At 49.0% G+C, this 18575-nt stretch overlaps 1 protein-coding gene across 2 annotated transcripts in view; it reads left to right on the forward strand.

Moving 5' to 3' along the window:
- AK7 (adenylate kinase 7) overlaps window positions 1-18575 on the forward strand; it is a 60588-nt gene that overhangs the window by 13119 nt on the left and 28894 nt on the right. For both annotated transcript variants that reach the window (XM_028507605.2, XM_036013809.1), the window contains exons 4-6: window positions 2648-2742; window positions 9468-9578; window positions 18000-18080. In XM_028507605.2, coding sequence (XP_028363406.1) covers window positions 2648-2742; window positions 9468-9578; window positions 18000-18080 — 287 coding nt within the window. The remainder of the gene's footprint in view (window positions 1-2647; window positions 2743-9467; window positions 9579-17999; window positions 18081-18575) is intronic.

An 18575-nucleotide genomic window follows, 5' to 3' on the forward strand; every position in this document is an offset into this window, starting at 1 on the left:
GTGGCGTGGGGTTGGCGGGACTATGGAGATTGGGGGTGGGGAGAGGACTTCATCATTTTACCAGAAGCATGCTCTTAGATTTGGGGATTTTGTTTAGTTTTGATTTTACAATGGATATGCATTACTTCTTAATCATGTTTTATTAAATTATTTTAGCATGTTTTAATATAAAAGAATTCCCCTCTCTTGCCTTTCAGATATTATCAAAGGAAGGTAAAATAATATAGGAGAAGGGAAGAAAGTATTAGAAATGAGAGAAAACATTCACAGATACAGATAAAATGTGCTTGTCCACAAGTGAGCGAGCAGACCATTTCTGACCCATTAAGATGACAAATACAGAGGATAACCCAGTTAGAGGGCCGCTGCCGGTGCCAACACTCACAAATCAGGCCACTCTGAAACAGCGTGGGCGGAGAGGGGTAGAGGGCACAATTAAATGGAAGAGGCCGCCTTTGTTAATAGAACAGAGATAGGAGCTAAAACGAGCACTTGGGGGGGGGGGGGGGGATCCACGCGTGCATACAGTGAGTGCTCTGGGACTCAATGTGCATCTCATCTTGCAGCCGGAAACCCACGCATCTCTTAGCCCCAGGGTATCGGCCTGTATTTCGTTGCTGGACTTGTTGTGTAAGGAATCAGCTCCTGAGACTAAAAATGTACCACAACGAACTGTGTCACTTGGATCCTCTGACAGTTTAATCAGACCTCACTTCAGATTTTTTTCCTGGAATTTTGTAGGTCACGGAGGATACTGGAGTGGAATCACGTGTCTAAAGCACTCGTGGAGAGGCGATGCTTAGATGTGTGGCCAGCCCTCCTGGGAAGGGAGAACCCTCCGGAAGTTGAACGCTGGCCCTTCCGCCGGCACTGTCCCACATTCCCATCCCGGCCGGTTGTGCCCCCCACACCCCCGACGGCTCCCTGGGCATGGGCTGCTCTCCCCCCCCATCCCCAAGCGAGTGGGAAGTCTGACCACACCCCGGATTACTGCCTTCCACACCGGCTTAGGCTGCGGCTTAGGCTGTGTCCACTGCTTTTTGTGAGCTGCCAGGGTCCAGCCTTGGCGGGGTCTCAGGGTCCCCGGAGAATGCACAGCTCAGGCAAAGAGACTGAAGCGAGACACCCGGTGGGGTGCCGGGGGACAGCCAGGCTTTTGGGGCCCGACTGACTCACTGAGAAAAATCCATCTTTATTTTTATAGGGGAGGTTATACAACATTCAATGCATAGTGTGATTATTAAAACAGAAATGGTTACCAGAGAAATAATTTCTAAAAACACAGAAGATTTTACAAATCATGGTAAACAAAGAAATAACCGAAAAGTACAGGGAGACCCACAGATCAACCATATTAAACAAAGGTTATTTTGAACAAGAGGGTCATTAATCAGTTAGCCAACAAAGCTATATGGCCACAAACTTTCAGGTGCCAGCTAATAACTAGGTATCTATTAAAATTCTAGGGATTGGTCTAAATTAAAAGGGTGCAAGGGGTGATTTATAGGTATATAAAAATCAACTATTATCCATTGAGATGAAATTTATCTCGATTAGGTAACTGGATTTTTGCCTAGGTTTTTTTATTTATACATCTTGGGGGTGGGGCATGTTTTGTGTTCGTTTCCATGTATTGAGATTATTAGTCTCAACTAGAACTCCTTGTTTCTATACACTCCTGTCCAGGGTACGGGAGGGGTAGTGGCTCTAATAAATCTTAAGCTCTCAGGTGGTGACTCCCTAAGAAACATTCCTAGCAACAGCTTCCTCCAGCGTTCTGGCAGCGGGTCTGCCCATAGTTTAAGTTTGTCCTTAACTTCCCAGGTGGGGGAAGCAGGCAGCATTAGGGTTGCTAGGGGTCTCTATTCTGTGGTCAACAAGTCATTTCGCACAGAATCAGAGGCATCGTGCAGAGTTTTTTGTTATAAAGCACAGGTGTCCAAAAATCCCACCCCCTATTGCTAGCAGGGACAGGCGTACGGGAAGAGATAGACAGGAGACCCGGCCACAGTCGCCTCTGCTGTGCAGACGCGTCTCACCGGACCCGACTGTGTCAAAGGTCAGCTGTTTGTCGGCTCCAACAGTGAGGGCCTGTGAGGGCCTTGCCTTCCTCTCTGGGGCGCCCCCTCCCCCCCCGGGCGGCCGGTCCTGCAGCACCGTGGGGAGAGAGAGCACAGGCCGGGCCTGCAGGCTGCCTGGACTGGGCTCTCCGCCCCACGCTGTCCTTCCGTGATTCTGGGCACACTGTACCTCGGTTCCCTCACCTGTGAACCAGAGGTCAGAGTAGTGCCTGTCTCATGACGGTAAGAGTCCAATAATGCCCGTGAACCGTGCCCACCCCTGTCCGCCGTGGCTGTTACTGTCACGGGCCCACGCACGGGTGAAAGCGCACAGCTGCAGGCCTGAAGCAGGTCGGGAGCTCGCCTTCCCGCTGCGCGCAGAAGAGGTCAGGCGGCTGCAGGGACAGCGCCCACCACGGCGATGGCGACGGTGACGGGGATGGGCAGTGAGGCGGCAGTGGGGACGCGGACCGGTGTCGGGCTGCTCCGGGAAGGAGGGGTAACTCCAAGTCCCGCTAACAGTGCACGTGGTTTCGCAAACACATTCTGCGCGCATCCAAGTAACCGCTCGCTTTTTGGCCCTACAGCACTGAACGAGGAAGTCAGCCACTTTGAGAAGCGGAAGCTGTTTATTTTAGTTTCCACGGTGATGACCTGGGCGCGAACCAGACCCCTGGACCCCGTAAGTAGTGCCACTAGCTTGCCCCTGGTAGTCCGTGCGGGGCGGGAACTTTCTACAGCGAGCCCAGCATTCTTGCACCCCTGAACCCCGTCTGGTAAGAAGCACTCAACAGAGCTCGCTGGCTCCCTAAACTCACTCCGTTCTAGGGGGCCCATTGCTTGCTTATCACTTGTACTTTTTATTTTAAACGTATTGAAAGAGCGCTCTTCTAGACTTATTCAGGCCTATGTTTGGGTCATCTCTGTTCTTGCGCATACATTAAAAGGGCAATAGAAGCAAAGTACCGTGGCGATGGTGTTGCCCCAGAACTTCTTCCTATTCAGAGCCCAGCTTCTCGGAGCCCCACCTGCCTCCTGTCTCCACGCAGCTCCGCACCGACCCGAGTCACATCTCTGATTGTGGGCACTTCCGTTTTCTGTGAAGCATGTGGTTGCGTGCAAGAAAATGCGGGCGTCACGTCATTCCTTACCGACGTCACACTTACTCCTGCTGCTCTGCACCTTTGGGCCTGTGAACTAGCTTTGGCTGCGGCACGGAATCCCAGCAACTCTTTTCAAAGATGTTCAAAAAGGCGATTAGAGCATTCCGTGCAGGGCCTAAGTCAGGGGTGTCGAACTCATTTTCCCCAGGGGCCACATCAGCTTCACAGTTGCCTTCCATGGACAGAACTAATTTGAGGACTGTATAAATGTAACTATTCCTAAACTGTGGTAAAGGCGTTGAAATTACATGCGGCCCTTTGAAGGCAACCTCGAGGCTGATGTGGCTGGCCCCCGGTGAAAATGAGTTTGACACCCCTGACCTAAGGGACTTGGAAGGGACAACGACATGGATAGTCATTGCCAAGGTCACCGGGGCACCAGCAAGGACAGCGTCAATGCTTCCTTGCTGACTGCAACTGTAATAAGCCACTGATTACAAAACACATTTAATTTCAGAGAGCTTAACCGGGGGGACATGCACATGTTAGGATCAGTGGAATACGTTACTTACCACAAGAAAATATTTAGGCATTTATCACACTCCTTGTGCCAAACGACATTGGTTTGTTTAATTCTCTGTCCCTTGGTGGACCAGGAAATCCCGAGGGCAGCGGCCAGGTTTCACGTTCTGTGCTCACCAGGCTCACTCACCTGCTCCATCTGGTTGCCATCATCTCCAGGGGCAGGCCCGTCATTTCATTCCTGTTACGGTTCCTCCCCTCAGAGCATCCAGTGAGGTGTCTGCTACCTCACCATCACTGGTCGCTTGATTAGGCCTGCTTGCTTGCCTCCAGCTATAAACCAACTCACACTGACTTTAGAAAGATGGGAACTTAATGACTCACAGGATTGAGAAGTCCAAGGATGGACTTCAGGCACAGCTGCATCTAGGGGCCTCGACAGTATCCTCAGAGCCCGCCCACTCTACTTTCTTTTTTCCATTGCTCTCTTCTGCTCTGAGTGGGCTTTATTCTCAGGTTAGCTCTCCCCTCCTCCTGGCCCCAAGGAGCTCCCAGGCTTATATCCCTAGAACCTCCATTCTCTTTTCCACCTTGGCCCTGTTCCCTCCTGGACTTGCACTGGGCTGTGTGCCCAGGTCTTAAGTTGCAAGCTGAACTTTGAACAGGTCACTGTGGCCCGGGGAATGCAGAGCTCTGATTGGCCAGACCAGGAGTCACACACCCACTTCTGGGGGAAGGGATGGTCAGCCCCTAAGCTGAATGGGCTGAACTTGGAGAAGCTCAGCCCAAAACACGGGGAGGTGGCACCCGGGCTGGCTCCCACGTCCTGGCACAGCTGCATCCTCTCACTGTGGGGGTTTTTTCCACATTTAAACATGTATTCACAGACTCATTGTTTGAATCGTGTATTTGTGGATTGTGGAAAAGTGGTTAGGGTACTCCACAGACTCTTTGAAAATTTTAAATGATCCAAGCACCTCCTCTGAAGATCAGCTTTTCGAATTCTTCATCAGAAAATCCTCGGGCCGCATGTGTGCTCCCAGGCGATATTCAGCCAGCAGCAGTCCATGCTTCAAGCATCCATCTTTCACCTGCAGAGCTGGTGCTGCTTATGTGGTTTTAATTTGCATTTCCCTACTGGCTCATGACGATTTTAAGTCAGGTTTATTAAGGTGCAAATTACTGTATTTTGCTGTGTATAATACACACTTTTTTGCCCAAATTTCTGAGGGAAAAATAAGGATTCACATTATACATGGATATAATGATTACATACCATGGGTATAGTAACAGGTATAATAATCCCATGTATAATGCACACAAAATGTTGGTGCACATTATACATGGGAAAATATGGTAAATGCAGTAAAGTTAGGCCTTCTTACTGTATCGTCCTATGAGTTTTGACAAATGCATCCAGTTATGTAGCCATGAAAGTCAAGATTCCCATCACCCCCCGAGGTTCTCTACCTCACACCACACCCAAAAAGTCAGCCCCCGATGGATCACATATTCAAAGGTAAAAAAAAGCAAAACTTTAATTTAAAAAGAATTATAGAACTTACAGGAAGGATTTCTTTAACAAGATCCAATAACACAAATTATTTTTTAAAAGATCGATGAATTCAATTGCAATAAAACTAATGAGGCATTTATGGATGAAATGATACTAGTCTGAGACTTGCTTCAAAAAAAATCTGAGGGGGAGGAAATTGTACATGGCATTGTACTTTTAATCTTTTGTGTTCACTCGTTCGTTGCTAGTATATGGAAGTGAAATTGATTTTTGCATGTTTAAAAACCAAAACAAAAACACACTCAAGGGCAGGGGGAATCATCCAAGGGAATGGGGGGTGGCTGGAGCGCGGGGAAAGGAGGTTTGCTCTGCAGAAACCTGCGTTGAATCACGTGGAACCTCACGTGAACGCAGATTGAAGGGCAGTCGATCAAATTACTGGCCTGGGTGCCTTCAAAATGGCAACAAGAGACAAAGCTGAAACCCGGTTCCAGATAAACAAAGACAACTGCAGAGACAAGGCAATGTGTGGTCCCGGGCCAGACCCAGCGCTGACGGAGAACATCATGCTGCACAGACACTACCGGAACAGCTGACGGACCTGGAGGACGGACCGCAGACTGGGTGACGTCACCGCATGACGTCATACTCCCTGAACTTCCTCAGTGGACTAGTCATGCAGAGGAATGTCCTTCGCAAACACACACAGATTCAAGAGGAAAGGGGCCCGGTGTATGCCACCTCCTCTCACATGGCTCAGACACAAATACGTGTGCATACCATTGGGGAAATATAATTAACAACGAAATCTTCACCCATCCATCGAATCTCCCCACAAGGTAGCGGAGGAAGAAAACAGCTTTGTCGTGGACTAAGCACTGGACTGGACGCCACGCTCAGCACAGGCTGTCCGTGGAGAGGTGGAAAGGATAGAGCCCATGACATCATGTTTCATGATAAACAATAATGAGTTCTCAGGACGAGGGCTTGACGGCACCCTCTGTCCCACATACCGAGGTCCAGCCTAGATGCTGCACCTGGTAACTCCAGGGGCCATCTGCGTGAGCGAATTGGCCTTATCCAGAGGAAAAGCCGAGGGTGTGGCAAATCTCAGAGGACGAGTGCTGGGCAGCCAGTCACAGGGAACAGTGCCGGGGTCCAGCCTTGGTGGGTCTCAGGGTCCCCGAAGGAGGAACGGCTCAGGCGAAATGAGACAGACACCCGGTGGGGACAGCCAGGCTCTCTGGACCTGACTGACTCACCGAGAAAAATCAATCTTTATTTTTATAGGGGAGGTTATACACTATTCAATGCATAATATGATTATTAAAACAGAAACGGTTACCATAGAAATAATTCCTAAAAACACAGAAGGTTTTATAGATCAATCATGTTAAACAAAGAAATAACCGAAAAGTACAGGAAGTCCCACAGATCAACCATAATAAACAAAGGTTATTTTTACCAAGAGGGTCATTAATCAGATAGCCAACGAAGCTATATGGGCACAAACTTTCAAATGCTGATTATAATTAAATATCTACTAAATTTCTATAGATTGGTCTAACTCAAAGGGGTACAAGGAGTGATTTAAAAATTAGTTATTGTTTATAGAAATTAGATTGTCTAAATTAGATAAATGATTTTTTGCCTAGATCTATTAACTACATATCTAGGGGGGCCATATTATGTTTCCATGTACTAAGATTATCATATTTAAATTAAAACTCCTGCCTCCTCTATTTACCTGTCCCATCAATAACCACTCCTGCCCAGGGCATGGGAAAGGCAGTGGCTCTAATAAATCTTGAACTTTTGAATGGTGACTCCTTAAACATTCCTAGCAACAGCCTCCTCCAGCGTTCTGGCAGCTGGTCTGCCCATAGTTTAAATCTATCCTTAATTTTCCAGGTGGGGAGGGGAGTGGGCAGCATTAGGATTATTAGGGGCTTCTAGTTAGTGATCAGCAAGTCATTTCACGCAGAATCAGAGGCATCGTGCAAGGTTTTTTGTTATAAAGCACAGGCGTCCAAAAATCTCGCCACCTGATGCTAATGGGGACAGGCATAGGGGAAGAGAGAGGCAGGAGACCTGGCCACAGCCGCCTCTGCTGTGCAGACGCGTCTCACTGACCCGACTGTGCCAAAGGTCAGCTGTTGGTCGGCTCCCGACAGAACAGGGAGGTCGTTGGGGCAGGCTGGCCACGGCGTCCTGTTAGCCAGGACGAGGGAGATGCCAGGGCGAAGCCCTCCAGAAGGCAGAGCAGAGCACCCGTGTTTCTAGACGCTGTGTGAGTGGGATGGCCACGTGTGCCCATGAGAGCGCAGGACGCCCAGCTGAATCTCAGATAAATATTTCAGATAAATAGCAAATGAGTTTTAGCATCAGTATGTCCCATGAGATATTTAAGTCATACCCCGAATTTGTTTGTTCATCTGAAATTCAAGTTTAGCTGGGTGTCCCGTATTTATCTGGCAGCCCTACATGTGGGCCACTGGCCAGCTCTTAGGTAGCACGTCTTCGTCAAGTGTGGGCTCCGGACCCAGGACTAACCTGATCTTCCCCAAGCGAAGATCGAATGCTCCCCCCGTCTACCCCCCAGTGGCATCATTTCAGGTCCGCATCCTCACTCCCTTCCATCCACCAGCCAGTCCATCAGCAAATCCTGTTCATTCATCATCCAAAATGTATCATGAATGCACCTGTTCCCTTCGTATCGATGGACTAACACGACTAACATGGCCGGGTAACCTGTACCTGCTGCCACCTCCTCCCAATCAGTCTCCGCGGAACAGCCTGAGCCATCTTGTTCAGAATTCAGACCCTGTTGGCGTCTTGCTGAAAACCCTCCAGGGCCTTCTAACACCCTTAGGATTGATCTAAAGTCCTCCCTGCACAGCCCACATGCCCTGATAACCCGGCTGTTGCCCACCTCATCCCCCGCCCCAAGTCCCAGCTTGGCTCCAATAATGGGGGCCCTTCTTCCCATTTCTCACACCTGCCGACAACGTGCTGCCTCAGGACCTGTTTCTTCTGCCACTCTGACTGATTTCCTGTACGCCTGGTACTCAAATGCTCTGGCCTGGTTATTGAACTTGGACCAGCGTGATAGGATTAAAAGCCTCCTTCCTAAACACTGTATTTTAAAACCCTGCTTGCCCTGGTTGGTGTGGCTCAGTGGACTGGGCGCCGCCCCGCCAATCTAAAAGGTTGCTGCTTCTAATTCCCTCTCAGGGCACGTGCCTGAGTTGCAGTCCATGTCCCCAGTAGGGGGCGCAAGAGAGGCAGCCAATGATGTTTCCCTCTCCCTCCCTCCCTTCTCTCTCAGGAGATAAATAAATAAAATGCAGGGTGGAAAGGAGTGAAGGGGGGCGGGGAATGGGACAACTGTAATAGCATAATCAATAAAATATATATATATTTTTTTAAAGATTTATTTATTTATTTTTAGAGAGGGAAGGGAGGGAGAAAGAGAGAGAGAAACATCAATGTGTGGTTGCTGGGAGTCATGGCCTGCAACCCAAGCATGTGCCCTGACTGGGAATCGAACCTGCGACACTTTGGTTCACAGCCGGCGCTCAATCCACTGAGCTACGCCAGCCAGGGCCAAAATATATTTTTAAAAAATCTTTAAAAAATAAAACCCCACCCCAAATAGGACCTGTACACCTGGAAACACTTGGGGAAATCACTGTCCCGTGGAACTCACTTCTCCCTGCGATTCCCCAGTAGGTGTTAGTTCAGGGCCCTGGGGATGGAGGGGGGTGGACAGCTCAGAGCGCTGCTGGGAAATACGCATACTCATCATCCCTGTTCTCAGGGCAAACTGACATTTCATCTTATCTGATGAAAGCGGTTTTTAAACCTGAGACAGAAGCCTGCATTTGGTAAGCTCCTCTTCGCACGGGGTTGATTTACAGGCAAGGGGCACTAGAAAAGGGGGGGAAATCACAATTTAGATTCAAAACAAAATGGCCTGTACGGCGAGAACAGTTAAGAAACGGGTTATTCGAGGACTTTATGGAGTCACAGGTCAACCCGGCCCCATTGCCACAAAATAAAACACATTTAAATATCTAGTTTTGTTTAGATTAAGTGTAAATGACAAAATGTGGCTAGCCAAGATATTTTCAAGAAAACTAAATCACTACACAATAAGCAGTAGCTTTTAGAACAGCTCGTCTGAGCCTCAGGGAACACAGTCAAGCTGGTATCACTGGGCTTAGTTTTTGGGAACCCTAACCCATCGAGCTTTTTCTTTCATAGGATGATTCTGAGGTTCCCTTTACCGAAGAGGATTATCGCAGGAGAAAGCACCATCCTCATTTTCTGGACCACATCAACGCTGAAAAAATGGTTCTCAAATTTGGAAAAAATGTAAGTCTGCCGTAGTGGAGCGTGCTGGGTAAGGAGCGTTCTGTTTTGAGGCAGGCAGCATGCAACGGGAATGGCCAGGACTGTTCCGCCTGCTGTATGTACACCCTCTTAACCCCTTAAACATCTCTGAGTTGGGTTTTCTCATCCTGAGCACCCACAGATTTCAGCTTCAGGCTCACCCCAACATGCACCGTCCTTAGACCCTGGCCCAGGTTCTGGTCCAGCCCACGAAGCTGAAAGCCTTGTGTCGCTGGGTCCCCAGCAGAACTCAAACTCTTAACCTACCACGGAGTCTGTAGGTCCAAAGAGGCTAAATAACTCAGAGTTTAAATGGAGGTGGGTGCTGAGGGACCACAGTTTTCCTTTTCCCAGAATCTATCTTGTTTGTTTCTTATCACTCTGAAAAGTGCACGAACCTCGCCTTACCAATAAGGAGACAGAGGGCTCCAGAGGTGAAGTAGCCTGCGCAAGGTCACACAGGGAGCGTTCGCGGAGCACCGTCCCCAGCGCCCCTCGGCCTTGCCCGACCTTCTCCTCCCAACACCCGCACTGCAGACGCGCGTGCGTAGTCCGCCCGGTTTCGCGGATGTGGACGCCGCGGGTAGGCGGTGCCAGGTGGCGGGGCTGCGGTTCGGTCTAGGTCCATCAGCCCGTGGGTGTTGCTTGTTTTGGTTTCTGACTCCAAACTGCATCGCTCAATAGAGTGGACCTTGGCACATCCAGGTCGCCGACCGTGAAGACCTCCTGAGAGCTGAGAAGGTCATGTAAACAATAACAGTTACAATATTAGCCTTCTGTCGCAGCAAAACTTATCGTATGTCTGATGAAATTATTTTATTTCTCTTGTATTTTATCAAAATGGGTGGCCGGAATGTCTTGGTGATGAATAGGTAATAACAGCTAAAACCGAGGGCTTGTAAATGTTTGCCAGGCACAGTGCTAAATATTTTACTTATGGTACCTCAGTTCTGTGAACTGAGTGCTATAACTATCATTCTTGTTGAAGTTACGTGGAACTTACATAGAACCCCCGAACCCCTAAAGGTTCCATCCACCATCTGTTATATTCAGCAAACGCAAGAACAAATTTGGAGACTTTTAGGATATTAAAGATGTTGCTTTATTGGCCAAGTTTAGCCTGCGCAGGGGCGAACTCTCAAAGTGTCCGGAGACACAGTACCCACAGGGGCTGCAGATGAAAGAGTCGCCCCAGCGCGCACAGCTGGGTTCTTATATAGGGGTTTTGGCACGAGCAAGCGAGCAAGCGTTTTACAGAAGTTGATGTGGCAGTTAGCTATTTGCTTACAGAGACCTCCTGAGCCGGGAACAGGGTAAAATTCAAATTTTTAAAACTAAACAAAGCATTGCTTATTTAGCAGCCCCAGGGGAGAATATTTGCATGACACAAGCCGTTTGCTTAACTACATCCTACACTCTGTCTCCCTTATTAGTTCCTTTTAGCTACAATGCGGTTCCTGTTTACTAAGGTCACATTTAGTTAATTTTCTTGTTCCCAACACCATCCATCACCTTTCCCCACTGTCTGAAGACCTGCAGACTTGGTATATAATAATAGTTCTAAGGTGACACCTAGTGGTCTCAGGGGAAATTACATCAGGAACTTTGTCCCTGAGTTCAAATTGCTTTTTTTTTTTTTAAAGAGTTTATTTATCTTTAGCGAGAGGGGAGGGAGGGAGAAGCAGAAGAAGAGAAACATCGATGTGCAAGAGATACATCCCAATCATTGGTTGCCTCTCGCCTCTCACATGACCCCCAACTGGGGGCCTGGCCCACAACTCTGGCATGTGCTCTGACTGGGAATCGAACTGGGGACCTTCCAGTTCACAGGCCAGTGCTGTCCACTGAGCCACACCAGCCAGGGCTGTTTGTGGTTTTGTTTTTGTTTTGTTTTATTTTTTTTTTAACTTTTGCAATACAAACACTGTGAGTATAAAATATTTGAAGGACACCACATGGGATTAGAATTTATAGCCATTTTCCTACCCATTAACTTATGACCTTAGCCAAGTTGTTGAACTTTTGGGGTGAAAGTAAAAAAATAAAGGGGCAAGACTAGATGGTCTAAATTTTTTCCAGTTCCGAATCCTATATTATTTCATTAAACATTGGACATGGCCCCCAAATGCGACATCCATGATTTGGGGTTTTTGTTTGTTTGTTTTTTGTATTTTGGGCTTTATTTTAAGTAATACTGAAATACTGGTATTGATACAGTTGTTTCTTTAATAACTGAGCCCCCATACAGAAGCATCTAAGTTTGCAACTTGTCCTTTGAGGCCCCTGCACCTGAGTGGAGTTTACGGCTCCTCTGTCCTCAGGCCTGAGTCTTTATAGCCGGGACGACGGACAGCGGGGTCATAGCTCAAACCAAGCATCCCGGGAAGGGACCTGGATGAAAGGCCCGTGTCCACCAGGTGGAGGAACTGCGTTGAGAACTGCATTTGCAGTGGGAGTCCGCCCTCTAGGAGAGAGAAGCAAGGGGGAGAGGGGGACAGGATGCCCAAGGACGGCAGCCACAGGGCACAGTCCCTGCCACGCGTGTGGGCGCTGGTGGCATGAGGGACGGGGTGTCCTGCCCAAATATCTGTGAATGCCAGGGGGCTTTGTGTAACAGAAAACCCGTGATTTCCCGATCATTGATGTAATTCGCTAATTGAGAACACGTGATCACACACACAAACTAATTGATGTGGGTGAGAGTCTAAAACAGAGACCCAGTATCATCTTAGTATCTTTTTTGTTATAAAAACATCCCATTTGTCCCATGTTCTAAGCAATAGATTCAAAATTTTATTTTAAAAATCTATTATTTTTATCCCCAGCTTTCTTAATCAGCCTTTTCTGAACGATTAATCAGAGAAGTAAGGTTGATCTGGCCACCTCGGTCATCTCAGTGACCCTGCTTCTCATCAGAGGGAGAGAACCTGGGAACTGATCCCTTCACTCGCGGCTCGAACTCCCCGCTGCCTGGATGCTGCCACGCCCCAGGCCCTGCGGCCGAGGCTGACCTCACAGGCACGAGGCCCACGTCGGGCTCTGCACACCTGGGGCTGGCGGTCCAGGGTTCACGGGCGGCGCTGCACCTGCAGCAATCACATTTGCATTTCTGTTGCAAACACAAGGCAGACTCATTTAATATTTAGAGGCAAAGAGAAGCCCTAATCATTATACCAGTTGCCTAAATAGTTCAGATTTGCCTAACACCAAACCTGTCTTTAAATGAGGCATGTCAATTATTTGGGATATTTTAAAATAAATGTTAGCCCTGGCTGGTGTGGCTCGGTGGATTAAGTGCTGGTCTGGGAACCAAAGGATCGGCAGTTCAATTCCCAGTCAGGGCACATGCCTGGGCTGTGGGCTAGGTCCCCAGTAGGGAGTATGTGAGAGGCATCCACACACTGATGTTTCTCTCCCTCTCTTTCTCCCCCCCTTCCCCTCTCTCTAAAAATAAATAAATAACATCTTTAAAAGAAACATTAAAAAGAGAATTTTTAGGAGTTTACTTGAGCCAAACTTGACAATTGCTGGAAGCAAAACCTCAACAGATTAACGCTCCAGAAAATGGTAGTTTTACACCTTCTTTTATACATTACAATTAAAAAAGAAGCCGTAAGTGGATTACATGAAATCCACGGGTAATATATTTGGGAGGCAGGAGAAAGGAAAGGAGGGGGGACCTCTGGGACTGGGATAAAAAGTAAAATGACAGACACACACTTCTTTTACACAGGCGGGCACAGGGTAGTGAACAGTCAACAATGAACACAGTGACAATGACAATGAGGGGACTTGTGGTCTCCCAGTGCCTCACCTGTGCTTTGAGGTGTCCTGGAAAGGGAAATTGGACCTTGCAAAGTATGTTATGATAGATGCAAAAAAACAACGGACAGGTTCAGTTAAGGCAAGGATTGACTTTGGTCCAGGAAGATTCTAGCCTGGGACACTGAAACCGGAAAGGCCGGCGTCCGTGCTGCCTGGCACCTACCAGACCCGATAGGCAGAGACGGGGATTGAAACTTTACGGCACTTTATTCAGGAGGTCGGTGATCTGAGACGACGGTGGGTTTGTACCCTAACAGGCCATCTTAAATTCCATTTTAAACCGACCCTTTTTAGAAGAAGAAAAGCGTAGGTCAGGGGACTGGAATTCAGGGAAAAGGTAATCAGATGAAAAGCTGCAGCATTCTTTCCTCTGTGCCCTGGGCAGTGGGCATGTCACTCTGGAGCACAGTGGCTCTGACACCATCTGGAATTGCCTGCAGTCCTCCTGGGGCACAAGGGGGGAACTGCTCATGGTCCCCTGGAGTCAGGGTGGGTCCCACCTGCAGTTCCTGGAGCAATAGCTTTTTACAGACACTGATTACTAAGCTGATTAGCTATTATCTGAATCTAAACTGTTTCCACCATGTGAGTCCCCCATCCACATGACTGCCCTGGATGAACTTTTATTGAAAAGTTTTTAACTTCAGCCATCCCATGTGGTTACTTTCAGTCTCTGAGTTTGCACGGCCATCACGCAGGCCTCTCTCCTGAGCTTGTCGGGGTTAGTATGTGGCCCCTTTGCATCCACAACCAAAAGTCTGTGGGTTCGATCGATCCCCAGTCTGGGCACACGCCTAGGCTGTGTGTTTGCTGCCTGTCGGGGTGCACGCAAGAGGCAAGCGCCCCAAGGTTCCCTCTCACATTGGTCCCCCCCCCCCATCTCTCCAGTCACTAACCAGACCCTCGAGGGGGGGTGTCTGTTCATTCACGCTCACAAACTAAGACACCAGCAGCCCCCCAGGCTGCCACACTGTGGGCTCTCAGCCCTCCCGGGCTCCTGTCTCTCTCTTTGGCCCCAAGGAATATCTCTCCTGTTCTTGAGATGCTGCCGTCCGCAGACGGTACCAGTGGCATTTCGTGTGGCATTCCCAGGTGTTTATTGTGGCATAACAAAGTGAACTACCCCGTCTCTCTGACTCCATCTGTTCTAGCCTGCGTTGTCCCCTCGGCCCTCAAGCCAATAGCGTCCACGTAGTCCTGCGTCCAGACACACTAAGCATTACAGGAATTCTGCTGGCTTGCGTAGATAAGGGAACCGCGTCTGGTTTATCAAAGATTTGCAGGAACCAGGCTCACATCTACTAGCACGATCTTCCTGGGACCCCTGATGGCACCCGGGTGTCTTCCTTTTCCATTTCCACTTCCCCTTCCGGTGACAGAAGAGAAGCCTCAACGCTGTACTTTTGTGACTGGAAAAGACACCGGCGTTCGGCTGCCTGTCACTACCAAATCCAATAAGCAACGACAGCGATTGAATCTTTTATAGGCGCTTTATTCAGATGGCCGGCGATCCGAGAAGAGGGCGGTTTCATACCCTAACAAACCCTCTTCTCCTTTCTTTCCTGGCCAGATCTTTTATAAGGGGGTGGGGGTGGGGGGTTGGGGAAGACAAAAAGAAGTCAGTGAGAGAGAGTCCTTGAAGTTCGCAGCTGCAGCACTTCTAGCCACGGCAATAAGCTGTCTGCAAGTGGGAGGGTAGTCGCCTGCTTCTCCCCCATGCGATGTCTCCAAGTGGTAAGCTCTAGCCAGCACCCCAGGAGGTCAGCCGCTTTTTCTCAGGCGCCAGGTGGGCCTTATCTGTGGTTTCTGAAACAAAGAGCTTAACATACACATTACTTGCTAGGTTTATGGCTATTTACCTTAAGCTAAAATTTTCCAAGTTTGGAGTCCCCTATCACTTTCTTGAGACGCATTCGAGGTACCCATAGGGCTCCCATCTTCTCAGCCGGCACTTCCTCCACCAGTAAGCCTTTCCCGACTCCACACTCAGACATTCGCTGTGGCCTCGGAAGTGGCAGGCACACCAGCGCTGGCCAGGTGACAGCAGGTGTCCACGTAAGAATGTCCAAATGCGTACAGAATTGTTACGAGTTGATCTGAGTCAAACTGACCACAGTTGCAGGGAGACAAGATTTCTGATTTCTTTTTTTTTTTTTTTAATAAAGGAAAGGAGACTTTATTTAAAAGCCAGGAAGCACAGGTCTTAAGTGCTTCCAAGAAAAGCAGTTTGCAGTTTCTTTGAGGCATTTGAAATTAAGGAGGGAGCGTAAGGCAGATTACAGGAAGATGGAGACAGCAAAACAAAGGGACTGAATTACAACACAGTTAACAAGATTATGTACTTTCTGGGGGTGGTTAGGCTCATTTCAGAGGTGTGTTAACCTAGATGCTCAGAAACAATGGCCAGGGCGGGCTTAAGGGAAAGATAAGCCTTGTACTACGAAAGTTTTATTCCCAGGGCGTGACTGCCTGCCGTGACCTGTTCACTTAGGAATTTATGATCCGATCACCCAGTGAGGTTCCTTTCTATAGAACCCCTTTTTCGTCCACATAGGAAAAAGTTTTAGATTTTTTTTTAATGTACCGCATTCCCTGAAGCAGAAGAGGCAATCTCTTTATTTTCCTGATAAAGGTTCTAGACCCAACTCCACATGGGATGGGGGAGGGGTGGGCTTTCCCACACCACCGGAGCAATGGTCACGCACCAGCTGGGCGTCTTACCGTTCAACTCCATTCCGACGCTATCTACCCAGAGATAGACTCTGATCCCACAGGTGACGGGCTCCGTCCCACAGGACTGCTCCCCACCCTTCAGACACCAGAGACCAGCCCCGGTGGCAAACCCGGGCTTCCAGCCACCCCAATAGATCAGAGGCCCCAGGGACCACCCTCTCCCCTTAGGTCTGCTTTATTTCCTAGAGGGGCTCTTAGAACCCAGAGAAACACTCACTTACTAGATCACTGGTTTGTTATAAAAGGACACGACTCAGGAACAGCCAGAGGAGAGAGATGTATAGGACAATGTGTGGCGCCCTCTCCCAGCATGACACCCCCAACCTCCGCGCATTCACCAGCCTCAGGCCTGAAGGCTTTTCAAACCCTTTGGGGAATTTTCCATTGTCACGTGAGCCAGTACGTTCAGGAACAGCCAGGGGACTGGGTTGGCCTGCACCTTGCCGTTGCCTAGCGTATCCGCCGGCCTGTCCAGATGGCGAGGGGTGCGGATCTACTGCAGTGACGCCGTTGTTCCCCAGAAACCTCGCTCAGCCCTCCCAGTTCCCCCCCTAGCAGGGGTTCCTGCCTCCACTTCCCCCCGCCTCCACGGAGGACTCCGTTCCCTGTGTATCATTCCCCCCTTCCACTCTCACTTTATAAAACCTGATCACAGCGGCGATGGGGGATGCCTCTGTGGATCTCCCGGCTTCTGACGCTAACTCGGGGGTTTCAGTCGGGGGCTGAATGAGCAAGAAGAGAGGCCAGTCGCACACAGGGGTACTCACAGATGACTCTCTCTCAGGTACGATTCAGCTTCCCATAGAACTAACCAGGGAGAAGGAAATGCAACCCGACGTGGGGCGGCCTGTGGTGGCCTGTGAGTGGGATGTTTCATGGAACCGAACCAGACCTCCAGGGGTCCTTGCCCCGTGTATACTGGGACCTCGCATCAGAGATCCAGAAAGAGCTGCACCAACGATTACACAAGGGTCTCCACTTTTTTAAACTAAGTATCACGAAAGCCGCATGCTGATTGGATTATTAGGAAGGAGGGCATTAAAATAAGAAGACTCGGTGCCCAGGTTATCCCTAAGCATTGCCTCTGCCCGAAGCTCTTCAGCCTGCAAAAAGCCCGTTTCCCCACAGTGAGGCGGCTAGTACCGAGATGACTTTTAAAAATGATTAAATATGGCCCTGGCTGGCGTAGCTCAGTGGATTGAGCGCGGGCTGCGAACCAAAGTGTTGCAGGTTCGATTCCCAGCCAGGGCACATGCCTGGGTTGCAGGCCACAGCCCCCAGCAACCTCACATTGATGTTTCTCTCTCTCTCTCTCTCTCTCTTTCTCCCTCCCTTCCCTCTCTAAAAATAAATAAATAAAATCTTTTAAAAAATGGTTAAATATGGAGGCAAATTCTCCCAGGGCCCAAATTACATCTCCTGGATGAAATAAACATTCCGCAACCATTACAATCCTTGTACTAAGGTTCGCTGCCAAACTGTGTGGTTTTATGTGCGTCCACCTCCCCTGCCAGGTAATTAAAGATCACGGTGGAAGGACTAATTTGTGTATCTCCCTTTTCCCCTAGGTGCCCAACACGGTACTTCAAGGCGTTAAGTCTTCACAAATAATAAACTCTGGCTTTCATTTAATTAAGAGCGATAATTACATTCTAATAGCGGTCGGAGGCATTCCTGAGTAGCGTGGAGTGGTGTCTAGAAGGGACCCCATTCCTATCTGGAACGATGGCTTCATGGCTGAAAGAGATCAGGAGACTCCCTAGGGCGCTCATTTTTAACCACTAAAATAGCCTGGTGCGACATGATTAATCACATTTAGCTCTTCTCCCGCGTTCTGCCTCACAGGTCAAAAGATTCACGACTTTCGTGGTCGCTGCTGGACTTCAGTATGGAGTGGAAGGAGGCATCTTACACTTCTTTTTGAAGGTACGACTTCTCAGTGACTATGAGGATTTTTTCCTGTTGTAATTGGAGGATGTTTTTGCTGGCTCCTGCTGGCGGCAACGCTACTGCACAGTGGCAGAGGGTTCATGGCATCGACCACAATGGCCCGTTCTCTCTCCCATCGTGAAGGCCTCCAGTCGCCTCTCTCAGGGTGAGGGAGACACAGGTGGGTCTCCTCTCATTCAGAGGCATCGCCCCTGCGTACGCACTTTCTTCCTACGCAGGTAACGTGCGGAGGGTACCAAAGACAGCTGATGAGGGCATGGGTTGCTTGGAAAGTATTTTAGCTCCGGGGTTACACTCTATTTACCCTAACAGGATAGGATACGTCTCACCAGAACTGATTTAGCCAACAGCCCTGTGGTGCTTCATCCGCATCAGACAGGCAGATCCCTCGGGTGCCTCGGACTGCAGCTCTGTACGAGACCAGTCGTAATCCCATACATACGTGTAACGGAGAAAATGTGCTTCTGCTTC

This window comes from Phyllostomus discolor, chromosome 1, assembly GCF_004126475.2.
Source record: "Phyllostomus discolor isolate MPI-MPIP mPhyDis1 chromosome 1, mPhyDis1.pri.v3, whole genome shotgun sequence".
NCBI classification, from domain to species: Eukaryota; Metazoa; Chordata; class Mammalia; order Chiroptera; family Phyllostomidae; genus Phyllostomus; species Phyllostomus discolor.